Consider the following 18946-nt stretch of genomic DNA (forward strand, 5'->3'; position numbering starts at 1 on the left):
CCGCCCAACCCTCGCAACGGAAAGCATGAAAGAAAAACAAAGAACTCATTAAAAGATTTCTAAAAATCAATTCACAAAATGATTCAGGGTTAATCCTCACCAAACAGTAACTGAGAGACATAAATCTGAAACAAAATCCAATAAATGAACATGAAACAGTTTCTTAAATATCATTTGTGCTCACTCTAATTCTAACAAATCAGCAACAGAACACCACCGAATGACTGATGTCCCACATTCGAGAACTTCAGTCACAGCACCATAAGTAGGAAGGTACCAGCATCATTCATTGACATCAGATTGCGCTGGCCTTGTGTGAGGTATCAGAAAACTTTCCTGACACAATCAACACTATGCTTTATGTCAAAACGCAGAGATGTAGATTACCATCACGCGTACAGTAGAAGACAAAGACATGAGGTAAACAAAAAACTCTCAAATCCTTTAGGAAAAAACACAGAGACAAGATCAGACAAATTTGTTAACCCTGCTTAACCAGATGATCAATGATCAAGACTTCTACAAAAATGCTCCAGAAGAGAAGCTGGCAACAAAAGAGTTCAGGTTTGGTGAACAATATCCAGTACACTAGCCCTATGCTTTGAGTAAAGACACACACATCAACGCACTGTAATGGCCATTCAGTGCAGGGGAAAAGCAAAAGAGACTGATGGAAACATAAGAGGGAAAGAAAAAAAGTAGGAACCATCCCTTGAAACCAGCCTGAGCCTTTTTAAAATGTTACTTATCTGAATGGCATTTATAATTGATACTGTTTTCAAGCAAGTCTCTTCAGGAAAATATATGTATGTTTTATGTGATGTAGGCCAATGGTCTAAAACACTGAATAAAACAAACACCTACTTAGTCTGAACCCTCCGAGGGTTTTCACACTAGCTCTTATAAATTTTCAATGGACCCACAGAATACAGTTTTTCTGAGTCAGCCACTTAGTAACCAAGAACACTGCAATAATTCTACATGTTATACACCCCCCATCAACACAATTCAGATCATCTCAACAAGGTGGGAAAATATTAGAGATCCTGAGGGAGGCTTGGTAAAGGGAGGGTCATGAGGTAAAAAAACCATACATGTGGCTTCTGAATAAAACTAAAAACAAGTTACCATAGCGCACAAAATTCCTCCTTTACAATAGTCATCAAACGCTGCATTTCATTCTGGCATGTTTCATCTCCCACTTATAAATGTCAACAATATATATCCAAAATCCTGGAAAAGTAGCTCCTAAACTATCACTACGAATATATGAACCACAAATACACTCCCAAACAAATGGGTTTCCATAACATTATTTTCATAACATGTGTGGTGCAGTGTGCAAGGCAAAAATACATCTTGGAGGCTAACAATTTTTAATTTTTTTTTTTTAAGAATGGTTAACACAGCTCTAAGGCCAGGCAGCACAACAAGAAGTTCACAACTAGCACTTGTTTCATGTCAGCGTCATCTGTTGAGTCGTCTGAAGCAAATCAGCACAAAAAACAGCCACACTTTTCAGAACGTACATAAGGACAGTATAAAATATATAACAGAACTGAACAAAGCCCTAGGGGTGGACCACACACAGCCAACTATCCATATATATCAGGGCAGAAAAACTATGATGATGGCTGACAGGCTGTAAACCTGAAAAATATGAAAAAGTCAAAAATCTGTATAAAATATTGAATATATGTGAGGACTATTTTTCAATGTTAGACTCAAGTCATTTGTACATACCTTATATATCACACTTGTAAGTGTAGTTGCTATGAGTGATGGAACACTGATTTTAAGACACCAGAACCTCTCAATATGATACAAATAATAAGGAAAATCAGTTTCTTCCTGTAAGTCTAAAAATTATTTCCAAAAAAAAAACAACCAAAAAAAACCCCCCCAGAAAACAACCTAAAGTGAAAAGCTCATGTCTCAACTAGAGAAAAAAAGGATAACATTTCGTTTATACATTTGCTTCTCCTAATAGCTCATTGAACATTCGTAGCCTATTTTGAAATGCTCGTGTCCATGGGGGCTTTGTGTTCTCCATCATGAAGGGAAATTCAGGCCACATTCGACTGTGGTGCCTTCCAGCAGCACAGAGTTGCTATATTGTTCTGCAAGACAAGACTGCAGGAAAAACATTTTGATCCATACCCAAACAAAAGATTAATACCAAGTTACAGCCCCCTTCTTTCACAAAACAAGACTCCAGAAAATTCAAAAGCAAACTGAAGAAGGGAGCAAAATGTCAGCTTTTAGAAGTCACAATGCCCAAGCAGGCATTTAGCCACTACACTTTTAGTGAGAGTAACATGAACCTCTCAAAAATGTACATCACAATTCTTCTATCGCTAAATAAAAACAACAACAGAATAAAAATTGAAGGAAAAAAAAAAAAAAAGAACCCAAATGACATCATTAAAAAAAAGGATTAGTACGGAAAACATCGAAATGAAAATCACATTGTAGTTTCACACTTTTATAACACAACTATAAAACAAAACTAAATAAAAGCTTACATAATATATAATGAAAGAAAAAGTAAACACAAACTCATCAATACGTAATAAGTCTACTTCAAAGCTGACAACCAATAAAGAGCTCATGTGCATATTTTACAAGTATTTCTATTCTCCAGTCATAGTCGCCCCAGTCTTCTCTTTCAGCAGTGACGGCATAAATCATGTGAAGATCAGAAAGACACCACAGCTCATATTTGAACAACGCGACTATGTTATGATGATTTACCAGTCAAAAATGAGGCCAGAGTCACCAAAACAGAAACTACACTTCATGTCGTAAGGTACTGTGTGCAACTGAACAGAGTAGTGAGGTTCTTCAAAACAGAAGATCCAATATTCTTTACCACCTAGCACCTAGCCCACTGGGCAAGGTGCTAGGAAAAATTTCTCAAACAACCCAATTTCACAAAAGCTGATATGAGAGTTCAGGACATGGTTGCGGCCTAACATAAATCACCTTATCTTTACTTTTTTATTTTTTTTTAATCCTCAGTTGCCATTAAGCGCCAAGGGTAAATGTAGTTTTCTATGGTAGGCCAGCTCTACAGTTTTTTCAGTTGAGACGTTATAATTTCTCAGAGTTCCCTTGAATCCATCAATCCATCTTTTGCATGGTCTTCCTCTTCCTTTATAGCCCCATTACTTGGTGTTATTGGCGTGATACACCGTCAGCACTAAATGTCCATCAACTAACAGTGCAATCAATTTCACAAGGAGTATCAGAAATACCTGTTTGAGGTCCAGAGAGTTAAACCAATGCACTATGACAGAATGGCTGTCATTTTACACATCTTTAAAAATGAAGGGAACAAAGATTTTCTAACCCTGTATAGCAAATTTATAAGATTAAGTTTCAGTGTCTCTAACCTGATTTTGACACAAACAACAAAAAAAACATTTTCACGTGGGACTATGGAATACAAAGAGAGGATAAACAAAAAAGTACGCTGGCGGAAAGTAAATTTGTGCATAATGATACACTTTCAACAAATATACATCCCTGATATGAAACTCTTGTCTCAGAGGACAAATCAACCAAAATCAACATTATTACAATAGCATCAATGACTTCAGGAGACTAAAATCATATAGAATTAGCAGTAAGGTACGAAGTGGAGGACTCCATCAGATCTTTGGCAAAACAAAGAGGTGCAACAAAATAGAAAAAAAAAAAAAAGATTAAAGTCATTTCCAAAATAAAGAGCAGAAATTGAACGAACAGAAACAAAGTCAGCAAATCACACTATAAAAGTAGAAGTTTTTTGGGGGGTTTTTCACAAACAGCAACCAGAGCCCCTTACGTTAAAAAATTAAAGATCCAATGAGAGATATAGAGGCCATCACAGACATCCAAAACATTTTCAGAACACAAAACAACGCACGCGCATTCAGCAACCAGCAGATGTTTGCCAAACCTTAGAACCATCATCACCAGAACTACCCAGATAAGCTGTTGAAGATAAATTCACATGCAGTAATACAGGGAAGACAGTCTTAAACATTTGAGTGGTACAGAAAATAGAGAGGCAACAAAATTTCAGACACTTTAAACAACTAACTATGATCGTCCCATGACAGTACGCAATAGGTGGGAGCTAAAAACAAATAACAAAAAGGCATAGTATCTAAGACAGCGTCTAAAAAAAAAAAAAGAACAGTGACATAATAATATCATCAGCAACGATTCAAAGTTTGAAAAAAAACATTCAAGAGTTAACAAATAAGTTCAGCTTACAGATTCGACAGTCTTCACCAAACACAGTGAAAGTTTTTGCACTTTCTCACTTTTCTTTCAGAACGAGTTAAGACTCTCCATATGTGAATCACGAATCGCTTACAACGCAAGCCAGTCTGATTAAATCACTTTTACTTTCTCCGTAACTCTCTCTCTCTCTCTCTCTCTCTCCATTTCTCCCTCCTCCTCTCATCATCTCATCTTGCTCTCATTTTGCATGAACAATCAAATTCTTTTATGAGTCAATCTATCAATCTGATCAATCCACATTTTTCTCTCGGACTTTCCCTCTTACACCACTTTCTACCACTTTATCTCTCTCTCTCTCTCATCCCCTCCCCCTCCTCTCTGTCTTTTCGCTTTTCTCTATCAAACACAGAAACATATGAATAAGAGAACATGCAGCACACAAATTTGAGCATCTATCGTCGGAGCGTGAATTTTGATTTAAAGTCTGGAGGTAATGGGACGAGTCCTTTCTGGCGAGTGGTGGCTGGTGGCTGACCTTCCACCTCTGGCGACAGGTCAAAGTTGAAGAGGATTGAGGCCAGGAACGTGGACAGGATGCTTTGGGCAATGCCTGAGGCTGGACATCCCCGGATGCCTGGACAAAAAAAAAGACAGAAAGATATTACACACAATGGAGTGGAAGAAAAGCAAGTGGAATCCAGTCACCTCTTTTCAGTTGCAAATTTTACTCAATGCAAAAGCAACACAAAAATGATCATCTACCAAATGTGATTATATTTTTTGCATAAAACCAATGCAAATAAATTTGGCAACCTTTTGATTGCCATCACATTGCTTACCAGCCTATTACAGCATAAAATACACTTGGATGATTTGAATTGAACTACAAATCATGTTGCTCTTATGTATACTATGTTATCTAAACTTGCAGCATTGAAAAGTAGCAAGCTTTGAGCAAACGATAATATTTACCTTAATATTATACTACAGGCAAATTCTAAAGGCAGCATAAAAAAGTACCTGTGCATAAAATCAAAAAAGTCTAACAGGCAAAACAGAGATAGGGTTAAAATCCTGGCAGCATTAGGTTTAGATTTCTAGATCTAGTTTTGTTTAGTTTCAATTTAAAAATGCATATCATCATAGTAATAGACATTTGGTGCTGAAAAAGAGCCAGACTGACAGACAGACAAAAAAGCAGAGGGACAGTGAAGAAGTAGGACATGCTAAATACTGCACTATTGATGAGGGCAGAAAGTAAAAATCTCACCGAGGAAGAAAGGAATAAACTCAGTTGGCACTGAAATTTTCCCATCAGCATTGATGAACCTGTCGGGGCGGAAGACGAAGGGATCACCCCAGATGTCAGCATCCATCATCAGAGAGTCCAAGTTCGGAAGAATCACAGCATCACCCGGTACCCTAAGCAAAAAAAGAATTGTTGCAAAAATTAAATAAAACTCAATAGAGAGCAGTGCAGGTCTTCTGCCATCTGTTTCCAGGAACTACATTTGATTTAGATGAGGTCAGTCCCTCTTATAGGCCAACTTAACTGTGTACCTTAGAATAAATCAACCTCCTTTCTTCCTTCCATGGTGCAGCTATCCATCAAGAAAGTCTTTCTGTAGTGAGAGACTGAGATTTAGATAATAACAATGAAAGTGACCTTAAAGTAGACATGATGATCATGGATCTAGCCACAGCAAAGTTGAATCAGCAACCACCAGATGGACGGAAATACTTGACAAAATAATTTCCCCACGTGGGAATCAAACTTGCATCTCTTGCATACAAAGGCAAATCCTCACACCACAGACACTGCTTTCCCTTTTGTCATGATACCTTCTCCTAATCTATTACCGATGTCCTCATCTAATCATTTTCTTTGTTTATCTTTTCCTTCCATTCTGCTCCACAGAACTTTTTAAAGAGTATTTTCTAAAATACTTAGTGTTCACAGGACCATATGAGCTTAACATCTAGCAGCACAGCACAGAAATTCACAAGACAGGGCCTTCCATGCTTATATTCATTTCCAACTGGTTTGAATAAAGCAAGTGGAGATTTATGAAAACTCCTCATAAAAAAAACCCAAAGCTAAGCAGGGAAAAAATGAGTTTCACCTATCAGAGAACCTGTTGGAGAAAAGATGAGCTCAAAAAAAGAAAACACCAAATGTTCAAGAATACCCTTTTTGAAATTCAAACCACCACTAAGCTAACCCACGTCATAATCCCGTTAGACACCAACTGAGCTAGCGGTGCACCTGTTTTAAGAAAACACCAAAGCTACACACGTTGAAAAAGAGCACTCTCAAAACTAACATCCACAAACCACATCATTTTCCTATAAAATCACCTACTGAGTCACAGGTACAACTGCTGAGTTGTTTCGTTATGTTTCGTAAGAGTTTTACGGCACTTGCAACACAATAAGATCATATAAGTGCCGAAGAATAGAGGTGTTACAAAAGAGTAACATACACATAAAACAGAAGGAGAGATAAGGATGATAGATGTTCGATAGGAAAGAAGGAGGAAACCACACCAGAGCACCCACCAACCACCAACCCACTCACAACTGCTGTGAAGTTAGATGAGTCAAAAAAAGAAAAAAAGCAAACAGACCTGTAACCTTTGAGAAACTTCTCCTTGGCAACGGCATGAGCCATTGAGATCTGGCAGACGTTGGCACATCGCTGGACCTCATGGATGAACGCTTGGACGTAGGTGGGCAGCTCTGGAGGTGGCATCTGGGCACTGGAATCTTTCCCATCTTTTTCCTTCTCCCTCTCGGCCTCTGTGAGAATTTGTTTGTTGGAGTAAGGGGAAAGAAGTCATCACAACAAAGGTCATTTAAGTGCATGGAAGACAAAAGTGAGGAACATTTGAGGGAAAGAACAAAAGTGGAACCTACCAGTGTTACCATCTCAAACCGTTTACGTCTTGGTGAGAAATAAGTGGCATAGTTTTATAATAGACAAATAAATACCCGAAGTGGCCAGCCGTACTTGTCTTAGAATACATGCACGGACACTAAGGCACCTGGTTTCGTCTCAAATACAAATACTTTAGGTACTGCAAACTAAAAATGCATTTACAATTCAGCAGGCCTTTTTTTTTGGTCAGTCTAGTCGAGCCATCATATCAAAAATAAGTACGGCTAGCCCAGCTGTCTAGCCGTAGCCAACCAATCAAGCCGTACCTAGCCTAGCAGTCTAGCCGTCATTAAGTATGGCTAGCCTCTTCCATAAATACCAGCAGTATCACAGAATTAATTGTCTAGATGAGTCTCAGATCAACATCATTATACTCTTTATCTCCGAGGGGGATAAACCCACAATGACAGAGTCCTTTATTGGTACTGAATATTAAAATGACAAAAACGTCATTGAATGGGTCATTAAATCATAACAAATGAACCTATTTTGACAGTTCTTCATCTGATAAAACTAATTCCCGGTAAAAGAGACCTGTTTTCGGCAATTGCCAAAAAGGAATTTGATGTCGGAAGTCGTCGTAAAGGAATGTGCCTATGCCGCTGCCAACAGCTCTTCGGCACAGCAGTTCCGGACGCGAGCTGCTGGGAGCGGCTTGCCGGAGATAAAGAGTTAAATATTCTGTTGTAAACTGTATGTAACCAATTATCTTGATTGTTTTATAATAATAATAATAATAATTGCATTTATACAGCCCATATCCATGCTCAAGAGCATGCTCTTTGCGCTTTACAACTATTATTACCCCAGCAGACCCTCTGAGAACACTCAGAAACATTCTCGGCTTCTACGGAAGCATACAGTGCAAGGTGTGTATTTCACGCGCTCAAACACTATCAAACTGACAAGATCGTTCACTATTTATAGCCGGGTACCCATTTCCACCTGGGTGAAGTGAGGAAAAATTAGGCAAAGTGCCTTCCCCAAGGACACAACGTCGAACCCCTGATGGGATTCGAAACCACGACCTTACTGTTACGAGTCCGAGAGCCTAACCACTAGGCAACCGTTTTATATTTGAATATGTTGGCCAATGAAACACACCATAACTATTAGTTGGTTATTCCTCTAAATGCTAAAAGAAACACGCTCACCGTGGTCATTATCAACAACCCACAAAATATTGGGACTTGGGTATCTCCAACGAGATAAAGCATTAGATTACATCACAAATTCAAGTTTTACACCAAATCAGTCAAATGAAACCAAATGAAACTACAAAAAAGAAAATACTTCTTGCTTGCAAGGGCCAAAATTGTAAATCAGAAGTCTCTCCCTCTTCTTTTCTCCCTCCCTCTTTCTCTCGAATTACAATATTAAGATATTTAGAAAAAAAAGAGAGAGTTTACGCTACCGTTCGAGGTAAAGAGCAGGTCCAACTGCTCCTGTAGCTTCTCCTTCACATCGGGATTGCCAAGGAGGAAGACTAAGGCCCACTGGAGGGTGGCGGCTGTCACAGTTGTCCCGTGCCACAACATGTCGTAGAGCACGGCCTGGCAACTTTTCTCTGTATGTGTAAGAAGTAACAAGAGCATTGCAAAAGTAAAGTCTTTGAGTGCTCTCATGAACCAAAACTATCTTTACACACAAAGGCAATGTGAAAGTCATATCTTCAAATTCTTCTTCTTTCACAACATTAACAAGAAGATTACATAAAATAAGATGTCAAATCAGGAGTCCTAACGACATATAAACCTGCAATGTGTTCAACTGTTCAAAGCCTTAAAAGCAAAATTTTCAGGAAAGCCGTTAAAACCCATTTCATTGTCTTAAAGGTGGCACACAAATTATACATCTTTCCTCGCTTTTTTGTTTTCAGCATTTAGAATTTGTATTGCAATAAAATACTTCTGAAGCAGAGGCATCTGAAAACACAGATTTAGAAACTGCAATTTGCCTTTACCAAAAAGTTCATACTAACGCAGATATTTTCACTCTTCATTGAGGTGCTACCATTTTTTTTAACATAACTTTCACCTACAGTGCCTCATTCTGGCATGATAAAAGACAGTTATACTTCTATGTATCCCTACTAGCAGACATCCCCCCCCCTCCCCAATCATTTTTTTAAATGGGACTCACCTCTACAGTGGTGCCTTTCCCATTTTGTTTCCCTACTAGCAGACACCAGCACCACCCCCTTCCACCCCTTCCCTATTTTTTCAGGCGACTCACCTTCAACAGTGGTGCCTTTCACGTCTTTCTTCTGTTTCATTTCTGAGAGGTAGACGTCCAGAAAGTCCACCACCTTGTCTTCGCTATACTCCTCCCTGTGCTCCTCAAACACCGGGTTGATGATCTTCTGGTGAATCTCCGTCATGTTGATGCGCAGGAACTTCACGTCGAAAAAGTCTCCCATCAGAAACTTTTGAAAGGGGAAGAAATTCGGGAACTTTGTGTCCGAGAAAAGCTCCAGGTTCTCCTTGAAGCGCGACATGGCTTTCTCGAACCTCACGTCCGAGTACTCCATGCGGCGGGAACAGATCACAGACGTGAGGGCGTTGAACACAGCACTCTCCATCAGTACCTGCAACAACAGCAAAGGAAGATAGCAGCGTCTAGACAAAAGTTGCTTTTTTTTGGTCTATAAAGGGATTTTTTGGTACTTGTTTGCATGCTGTTGTGGAGATTGAATACTGTACTTGATATAGTATAAGTCATTTCAAAGGCAGAGCACCCAAAACATTTCGATACCTTAGAAATTACAAAGTTCTATCTGACATTTTTGGACATTTTGAGTTACAAAGACCTTATGGTCAGAAACCAAATTTTCTAACCGCTCTATCAAAATCGTAAGATTATTCTGCGCCATTATGTAGATATTTAAAGAATTGCATTTGAAAAGCTTGACATGTTGTAAAACTCTCAAATTTTTTACTGAGCAGATAGAACTTTGTCAAAGGTTGCGATTAGGCATTATAAGAAGCTCAAACTTCCACATGATGTTTAGTCCAAAAACAACGGTAAAAAACAGACCCACCAGAAAGTCCACCCCTTTAATAATGTATCAACCCATCCGAACACCAATGCCCAGATGTACACTTGTGACATTTACTTTGATCCAAAGTAACTTCTCTCTTTCTTTCCTTCTTCCTATAACTATACATGTTTAACAGAGCATTTAACTTCATTTAAAAAAAAGAAAAGGAAAACTCACCTTTGAATCAAAGGCTTCACCATCTTTTTCTTTCAGCGCCGACACAAGACATGCAGCCTCCCTTCTGACTAATGGGATAACACTGGATTTGATGTGCTGTAAGCCAGCCTCTGTGATTCTCCTCTGCTCCCGCCACTCGCGTCCAGAGTTGCATAGGACACCTACAGGGAAAGTGAAGAAAAAAATTAAAGACATGACCATTGGAAACACCAATGAAACAAAATAAAGTCAAACCTGCTCTAACGAGCATTCGTCAAAGACAATCACCTGTTCGAACAACCACTTCCCACCTTGCGTTTTTTGTTATTTGTAATGATGCTGTCCAAAAGGACCACTAGTCTACCTAACATAGTCTTTATTGGGGAGGGGTAAGTGTAAAGGCAATATGAGTATGCGGGACATTTAACATTTTCAGTTGGTAGATAATTTTGAATTTGCCCTGGTGGCCCCAGAAGCTCACTGCACTCTTAGTGATTTTGGACCACCAAGCAATCTTCAACATGCGCAAGTTGCACACAGGACCTCCGAGATTTTGTGCCCTTGTCCGAGAAGGCTAGGTGTAGATCTTTCCTACCATAAGATCAGGGGTGTGGCTGAAAGACAGCAGTAAGAAGGAGCCAACAAGTAGCAGTAGAAAGGCTGCACAAAGAGTTAGGAGCCCTGAGAAGGGGGCAAAAATTTCCGTCGCTAACACAGTCTAACATAGTAATCACTGTAAAGGAGCAAATCACACAAAAAATATTTTTTTCATTAACTCACATCGGGGGAAAATAAGTAAATGAAAAGTGGTACTGTCAAAAGGCTATCTTAGAGCATTACTCATTATACTCGGAAAAGAAGCTAAGGGAAAATTCAGGCCGAATGCATCATGAGAGAAAAAAGTAAAGAAATGTTGTCTCAACCCACAGCGAAGTACATCGATACATCAACCTGAAGACAAGTTTAAGGAGCAGGCGACCCACATTGAAAAAAAAAAATAGAGATGTCTTGGCATGTAACATTTTACTGAAAAAAACAAAAAAAACAAGTGCAAAACAAATAAGAAAGGTAAACATATTTCAAACTGCCAAGCCCTACCACCAAATTTTAAGAATGAAAAATAAAATGAAAGCACTTCAAAATATCTCTAGCCTGAAATTTCTTCTTATTTGGTGCACAGGCCCAGGAGCACCACATTAAAGCTTTGGATATAAACAGCTCTGTACAACATGTGTCTTTTTTAAGCCAAGAATTACATTGCATTGAACCAAAGTGCATAATAAGAAGGTTACAGTGAGCTTACTTCTAAAAAAGCCCAATTTCCCAGTTCTTTCATACAACACGGAAAAATATCCCTGTCAAAGATGAATGAACAATATAAATCAAAAGAAAAATATATTTATATATATATATCTACATATATATTTAAATGTGTACAGGAGGACCCTGATACTCACCATAATGGAACAAATCACAAACTCGAGTGTTTGGCCTCCAGTGAAATTCCTCCCCTCGAGTCATGAATGCTTCTTTGATGGCAGCCATTCCATTGACTACTATCACCAGCTGAGCATCCACATAAACACTAAACACCTCTCCAAGCTCTTTCCTCAAACGACGCAGTATCATGATAGGGTCACCCCTTAATAAAGGTCTGTGCCCCACAATGGGGAAAATGAACCATGGATTCGGTGGAATATCGTAGGGCCGTCGAACGCAAAGCCACAGAAGAAGGGAGCTAACTGACAAAACGACAGACAAGTTTGGGTGGTCGTACACCTGATCGACCAGAAAGTGGACAGCGATGTAGATCGACATGATGGCAGGCAGGGGATTGAAAACTCAATCTCTTCCTCAAAAGCAGTGAATGAAGGTCTGTGAACGAAAAAAAGCACAGTAGAAGCAAAACTAAATCCAAAATTTTTCAAAACAAAGAAATAATAATAATAATAGTAATTGCATTTATATATATATAGCGCATATCCATACTCAGGAGCATGCTCTATGCGCTTTTCAACTATTATTACCCCAGCAGACCCTCTGAGAACACTCAGAAACATACTCGGCTTCCGCGGAAGCATGTAGTGCAAGCTGCGTATTTCACGCGCTCAAACACTATCAAACTGACAAGATCGTTCACTGTCTAGCTGGGTACCCATTTCCACCTGGATGAAGTGAAGAAAATTTGTGCAAAGTGCCTTTCCCAAGGACACAATGTCGGGCCCCTGATGGGATTCAAACCCACAACCTGAAACCCCCTTTGCCTTGTATACAAGTGAAATTTTACTGCTCATTTTGTAGGCAAGATCAAGAATCTACTGATAAAAAGGAAGTGGCTATTCTCACCCGGGGTGAGAATAGAAATACGATCTACCTCTCACCCCGGGTGAGACTTGCCAGCATAGGCTATTCTCACCCGGTGTGAAACAAGACCTGTTTTTCCTCATTTCGGAATACTTTCTATCGGTGTGGATGATCAAATTGATAAAAGCCAAGAAAAAATTACGTTACACAAAAGTAAGCTAATTTGATCGTCTTCAAAGATGCTGTGGCTATTTCACTTTTCGAATCAAGCCGAACTACGCGGATCGCCATTTTGTTTTGCCCGAAGTTCTCGCAAGATCTACTCCTCCCCTCTCTCTCTCTCTCTCTCTCTGTCTCTTTCCGAATACTGTCTATCGGTGCGGACGATCAAATTGACCAAAACAAAGTTTAAAAATGATGTTAAAACACAAAAGTAAATTAATTTGGTCGTCTACAAAGATGCTACGGCTGTTTAACTTTTCGAATCGAGCCGAACTACGCGGGTCGCCATTTCGTTTTGCCCGGAAGTTCTTGCTACTCCTCTCTCTCTCTCTCTCCACTGCCCACAGACAAAATTGCACGCTTTTAGGCTAACACTAACAGTAGTAATAGAAGAACGTTTTATAAGATAGAGATAGCTATAAGAGAGAGAGAGTGTAGAATTCTGTGGTTCAGTGTGAAAGCTTAACTGGTTGGCCTAGGCTATACTATAACGGTGAATGCCCACCGGGTGAGAATAGCCAAAAGACTCGCCTGCGCTATTCTCACCTGGGGTGAGAATAGAGAGAGGTAGCCGATAAAAAAACATCGAACCAAACACTTCAGTTCAGTCAGTATCGATATCCAGTCTTTGAATGTGTGATTTGGTGCTAGAATCTTGATCTAACGGGACCACAATTGTACAGGAGTGCCCAGAACTGGTCAAATTCATGATCATCACACTGCAGATGCTGCTTCCAAAGATAAATTTCAAATTCCATCAAATTATGATCAATCTTTCTTCTCTCTAGTCTAGAAGTAGAGTCTAGACTCTGAAAATAACAACGATTACATTACAAAATGCATAGGTCTAGCAAACAGATCATTTCAAGTAAGATCAGAAAAAGGTTTCCTTTATAATATAAAAGAATATTTACCAGAACCGACTTGTGGACTTTTCACTTCTTAAACGGGGAAGCTCTGCAACACACAAAACACAATCATTGGAGACACGATACACAACAAATTTGCTGAACGATGTAGCAGTTTCACCGGCGGAAATGCTCGGACTTTTTAGAGATTCATTGCAAAACTAAAACGGTATCCTTTTTAGCCACAAAACAAGATTGCAAGAGGACCTTATGTGTAGAGTAGCCCTAGTCCAGTATTTTTTTTTCTCAATAATTCGAATATAAATAGAGGTGTTCTTGGGTAATTAGACGTTTAAAAAAGCATTGATTTGGCATACTTTCCTGTGGTGTCGACGTCCGTGCATAGACTGAAACAACCCACGCAAGAGATGAACTCATCTTGTTTGTAATTGTAAACAACTCGAGCTACTTTTGATTACACTTGTACAAACTTACCATTAGCCATTATAGTGGCATTAGGCCCCATTTTTCTTTAATTGTACTGTTTCGTCACTCAACTCTTGTTTTGTTTGTTGTTGTTGTTGTTGTTTTAAAATTTACAATTCTTTACTCCTCCAATTAATTGTTTGTCGCAATGAAAACGGGGTCATAAAAAGTTCAAGAAATAGACAGCAGCTAGCCTAAATAAAGACACCCTAGACTCGAGCTAGGCTAGGCGGTAAGCTATAATGAAACACGTCCCTCCAAACTCAGATATAGATCTAGATCTAATTATCACGCCAGGCCTATTTATATAATATGCATGCATTGGCACTGTCCTCACAGATTTAAATGCCCATGGATCACGTTTTGGACTGAACATGAAAAGGGCAGTCATAATTATAGGCGGCCACCAATGTAAGCAATTAAATTATTCTAGTGTCCCAATACATTATCTAGGCTAAGCCTAAGGTCTACGTACATGCCTTCTCATTTTGCGCAGGTACAACTAGAATTAACAACAACAACAACAACAACAACAACAACAACAACAACAACAACAACAACAACAAACAACAAAATCAACAGCAACAACCGCAATAACAACAACAAAGGATTTTTAAAAAGCAAGAAAACAACTGCAAAGGGTCAATTAAGGCTATATCATCTCAGAAATAAAAGTAAGCTAATTAATTTGGACAGTCTACATGGCCAATTGTCAGAGAAGCAAAAACAACCTGAAAAAAAAGTGAGGCCAGCAATCGCGGACGTTATTTATTTATCTTTTTATTCAGTCCTTTTTAAATTGCATCACCCAATTGTCTAAAATGTCTACCTTTTTAAGTTAAATTTTTATTTTTAATTTATTTTATTTTACTTTGGGGCAGGGGGGGGGGGGTCTACTGGCATTATGATAACAGAAATCGAAGATCTTGCTCGAACATTGGTAACTACAACTATGAATTAAAAGAAGTGTCATGGTAGTTGATAATTCTTTCCTATTTTCTGCCATATTGAGCCATACAAAGTATGATCAATTTGTTAAAAAGGGATGCATACAAAATTTCAACCTACATTCCACTATATTTCGATGAATTATAGAATAACGCTTACACGAGGAAAATTGATTCCATCTTTTCGGACAAACAATATAATTTTTTTTTATCCCGCTTAGTAATTAATATTCCCTCAAATCAATATAGGCTGTCAATGCTGTACGCCCAAAAGGCCTCGACACTCTACGTCTAATGCATCAACTGGGTAACAAAGATAGGTACAGAATTTCATTTTCACCTCATCCATTGAACTCCTACAATCTTAATTAATCATCTTGAAGTATATAAGTATTTCTATGAGATTTAAAGCATACACTAACAAAATACTACCCAAATACTATGAGAATACGTAACGGAGGCAATTAAACGTATCTAGCTTTTCGTCATCGTCATCTAGCTTTTAAACATAATTAATTGCTGGTTATAATTGTTCGTGTATCATAATATGTGAGGCAGCGTGGTGGAATCAGGCTCTCGTCAAAATAATCAAAGTGAAGAAACTTGCATTTTTCCACAGGTTTGTGAATTTTTATCAATTTTTTGTTTTTGGGCTCAACACCTTTCATGCCCATTACAGAACCCATATTTGTGTGGATGTTTCTGTAAAACGTTGATTAAAGGCTCAAAAAATGTAAATTTTCAGTTACCACGGACTCTTAAGCTAAGGAAATAACGAATCTTTGGCAACCATTATCTCACTAATTTTACCTCTGAAAACAGGTGACACCCACCTCCTTCATTCGCAAATATCTCGACTTGTATTCAGGACAAATTGATATTTTTTTTCATTCAAATAAAGACAAGTGAACAAGCTTTAAGATGATATCAATAACTCTAAATGCCCAAAAATTGACGAGAGCCTGATTCCACCACGCTGCCTCATATATATATATATATATATATATATATATATATATATATATATATATATATATGTGTGTGTGTGACTGTAGGTCTCTTTTTGAGTGCAAGTATATTGAGTGTATGTGTATAGACGTGTGTGGAAGTGAGGATTTGTGAGAGCAGAGTATGTGTGTGTGGGTGCACATGCATGCGTGCGTATCCGCATGCGTGGGCAGGTGTGTGCAAGTGCGTGTGTGTCGGCGCTGGCGCGCGCGCGCACGCGTGTGTGTGTGTGTGGGGGGGGGGGGGGGGGGGGTGCGCATGCATGCGTGTGTGTTGTGAAATACCAAACCAATTGTGCCAACAACTGGGCAATAAAGACTTATATTTTAAATCTTATCTCTATACAATCTTTATCTTACCTTATACCAATGGTAGGCTAATTTTTCAAAAACTTTTCTTTTTTCTTCTTAAAGTTATATTTAATACTACATGTACGAGGGGCATACCAAAGTTTTTTACCTGACCAAGAAGGAATAAAGGTAGGAAGCTGAAATTTGGTGCTAAGCTTAGTCTTTCTTTATGTAGTCGCCTCCTAGAGTTATAAATGTTTGCCATCTGTGTATGACCTTGAAAAGACCTTGAGGATAGAGGGCCCTCTCTATGTCAGAAAACCAGCCCTTTACCGCTTCTTTGACTTCATCATTAGTTTTTTTACTCCCAGCATATGATGGGCAATCGGTTCCATACACGGCATGCATCTCCGTAAAACATCCTGTAGTTGCTTGCCTTGCAAGAACAAATACTTCATACCTCAATTTTCTCCATTTTTATGTTGGAAATGGAGAACAACATACCTCCATTCACTTATAGTGCGCTAGTGGCAAAACTTGTTACAAGAAAATAATTTTATAGTGAATCCAGCCTTTTTTTTAAAGTGAAAGTTTTACGGCGCTCACAACTGCATAAGGTCATAATTATTATGAGCGCGCGAACACACCTTTGCACCAAAGGTTCCCGAAACATGCGTTCAATAAGCATAATGCCGCGATAAGAAAAAACATGACGGACTTGCTTTTAAAAGTGATTATTGCCCCAGCTGAAAATTGTAAATCTTTTAAAATTCTATAGAAACCACCCACTTTGGTTTTTAAGTAGCAGCCAATTTATTCAGGAATTTTCTAGAATACAGCTAGCAGGTGTTCTGTGAAGACAAATTGATACAAATCATTGTGCCAAAGTTGTAGAACGTGTTCGATAGCTGAGGAGATATTAATAAAAATAAGTTGCACCACGAATTTTTGACCACACTAGACTCTATAGTTGCCTATTTGGGGCTTGGTTTGTCGTTGGGTTGTTCAGGGGTAGGAGAGAGAGAGAGAGAGAGAGAGAGAGAGAGAGAGAGAGAGAGAGGAGAAAGAAAGATGGAGGAGACGGAGAGGAAGAGAAAGATTTATGAAATTCTTAAATTCACACTTTCTTCCGAATTATAGTCGTGCAATGGTTTTCTTGGTAAAGATCAGCGTTAGACAAAATGTTAAAGCCCTTCATGGTCTGATGGCAGTGTTAGATTTACTACAATGACCTCATTGTCAATGTTTGTTTGTTTTTATTTGTTTTGTTTTGTTGTTGTTGTTGGGTTCTTTTGTGAGAGGTTTTTTTTTTTCTAGTGTTTTCTCTTGGGGGGGGGGGGTCGATATAGTAAGCCAACATAGTAAAACTTCACAACTTCACCTTCACCTTCAGCCATCCCGTGGACTGGGTGTCCGTCGGGGCGCTTTTGAAGATTTGGCCATCAGCTTTCTCCACTCCTTCTGGTCTTCAGATTTTCTGAGTGTGCCTTTGAGTTCCAGGCCTGTCCATTCCTTGATGTTGTCGTCCCAAGTCTTCGGGTCTGCCTCTGCTCCTTTTTCGTGGACGCTGCCTCGCAGGATCATCTTGGAAAGGCCGGGTGATGTGTCCATACCATTGCAGTTTGCGTTTCCTGACCAGAGTTAGTAGGTAAGTAGATGGTCCAATTTCATTTTTGATACCTTGTTTGACTTCATCATGTGTGATGTGATCTTTGTATGAGATACATGTACCAAGGATTTTTCAGAAGCAACTCATCTCCACAGCTTTGATTCTTCTTCCAAGGTCTGCATTCAAGGTCCAGGATTCACATACGTACAAAAATACTGACTTGACCAGGGAACACATCAGTCTGATCTTTGATCTGATGGTGATATTTCTGTCGTTCCATATGATTTTCAACTTGGTAATTTCTGCTGAAGTTTGCGCTATTCTGAAGATTATTCCTTGTCTTGTTCCTTCGTCTGTCACTATTGCACCCAGGTATTTGAAGCTGCGTACGGTCTCAAGCCTCTAGTAGTTGACCTGGATGTCCACTGTGATGGTTTTTTTGCTGTTAGACTTCAGTTTGGCCTTCTCAGCGCTGATTTCCACGCTGCATGCAGGCTGAGGAGGTCTTTTCAAGACGGTCCATTAAGCTGACTAGTTCATATTATTGTCCTGCAAGGCCATCTATGTCGTCTGCAAAACGTAAGTTATCAATCTTTCTGTCCCCAATATTTACTGTTCCTTCGTGATCTTCAAGTGCATCTTGCATGATCCTCTAATAGAAAATATTGAAAAGAATGGGTGAGAGCAGACAACACTGGTGTACTCCCACTATTGTTCGGAAAGAAGTATTCATCGAATTTAAGAAATTACTAGCAGCCCCCAATGGAAACCCAACTCTTCAAGGAAGGACTACTCAAGAAGAAGAAGAAGATGAAGAAGAAGAAGAAGAAGAAGAAGAAGAAGAAGAAGAAGAAGAAGAAGAAGA

General features: G+C 39.0%; 1 protein-coding gene across 1 annotated transcript; it reads right to left on the reverse strand.

Moving 5' to 3' along the window:
* Positions 1-1394: 1394 nt before the first annotated feature.
* On the reverse strand, positions 1395-13929 carry LOC101846015 (cytochrome P450 2C30). Its single transcript, XM_005103596.3, has 8 exons — positions 13808-13929; positions 11825-12242; positions 10389-10549; positions 9407-9758; positions 8586-8738; positions 6861-7032; positions 5504-5655; positions 1395-4867 (listed from the first exon to the last, which is right to left on the reverse strand). Exons 2-8 carry the CDS (start codon positions 12183-12185, stop codon positions 4686-4688), a joined length of 1533 nt encoding a protein of 510 aa, XP_005103653.1. The 5' UTR covers positions 12186-12242; positions 13808-13929; the 3' UTR covers positions 1395-4685.
* Positions 13930-18946: the final 5017 nt, after the last annotated feature.

The sequence above is a fragment of the Aplysia californica genome, unplaced genomic scaffold (genome assembly GCF_000002075.1).
Source record: "Aplysia californica isolate F4 #8 unplaced genomic scaffold, AplCal3.0 scaffold00381, whole genome shotgun sequence".
In the NCBI taxonomy this organism is placed as follows: domain Eukaryota; kingdom Metazoa; phylum Mollusca; class Gastropoda; order Aplysiida; family Aplysiidae; genus Aplysia; species Aplysia californica.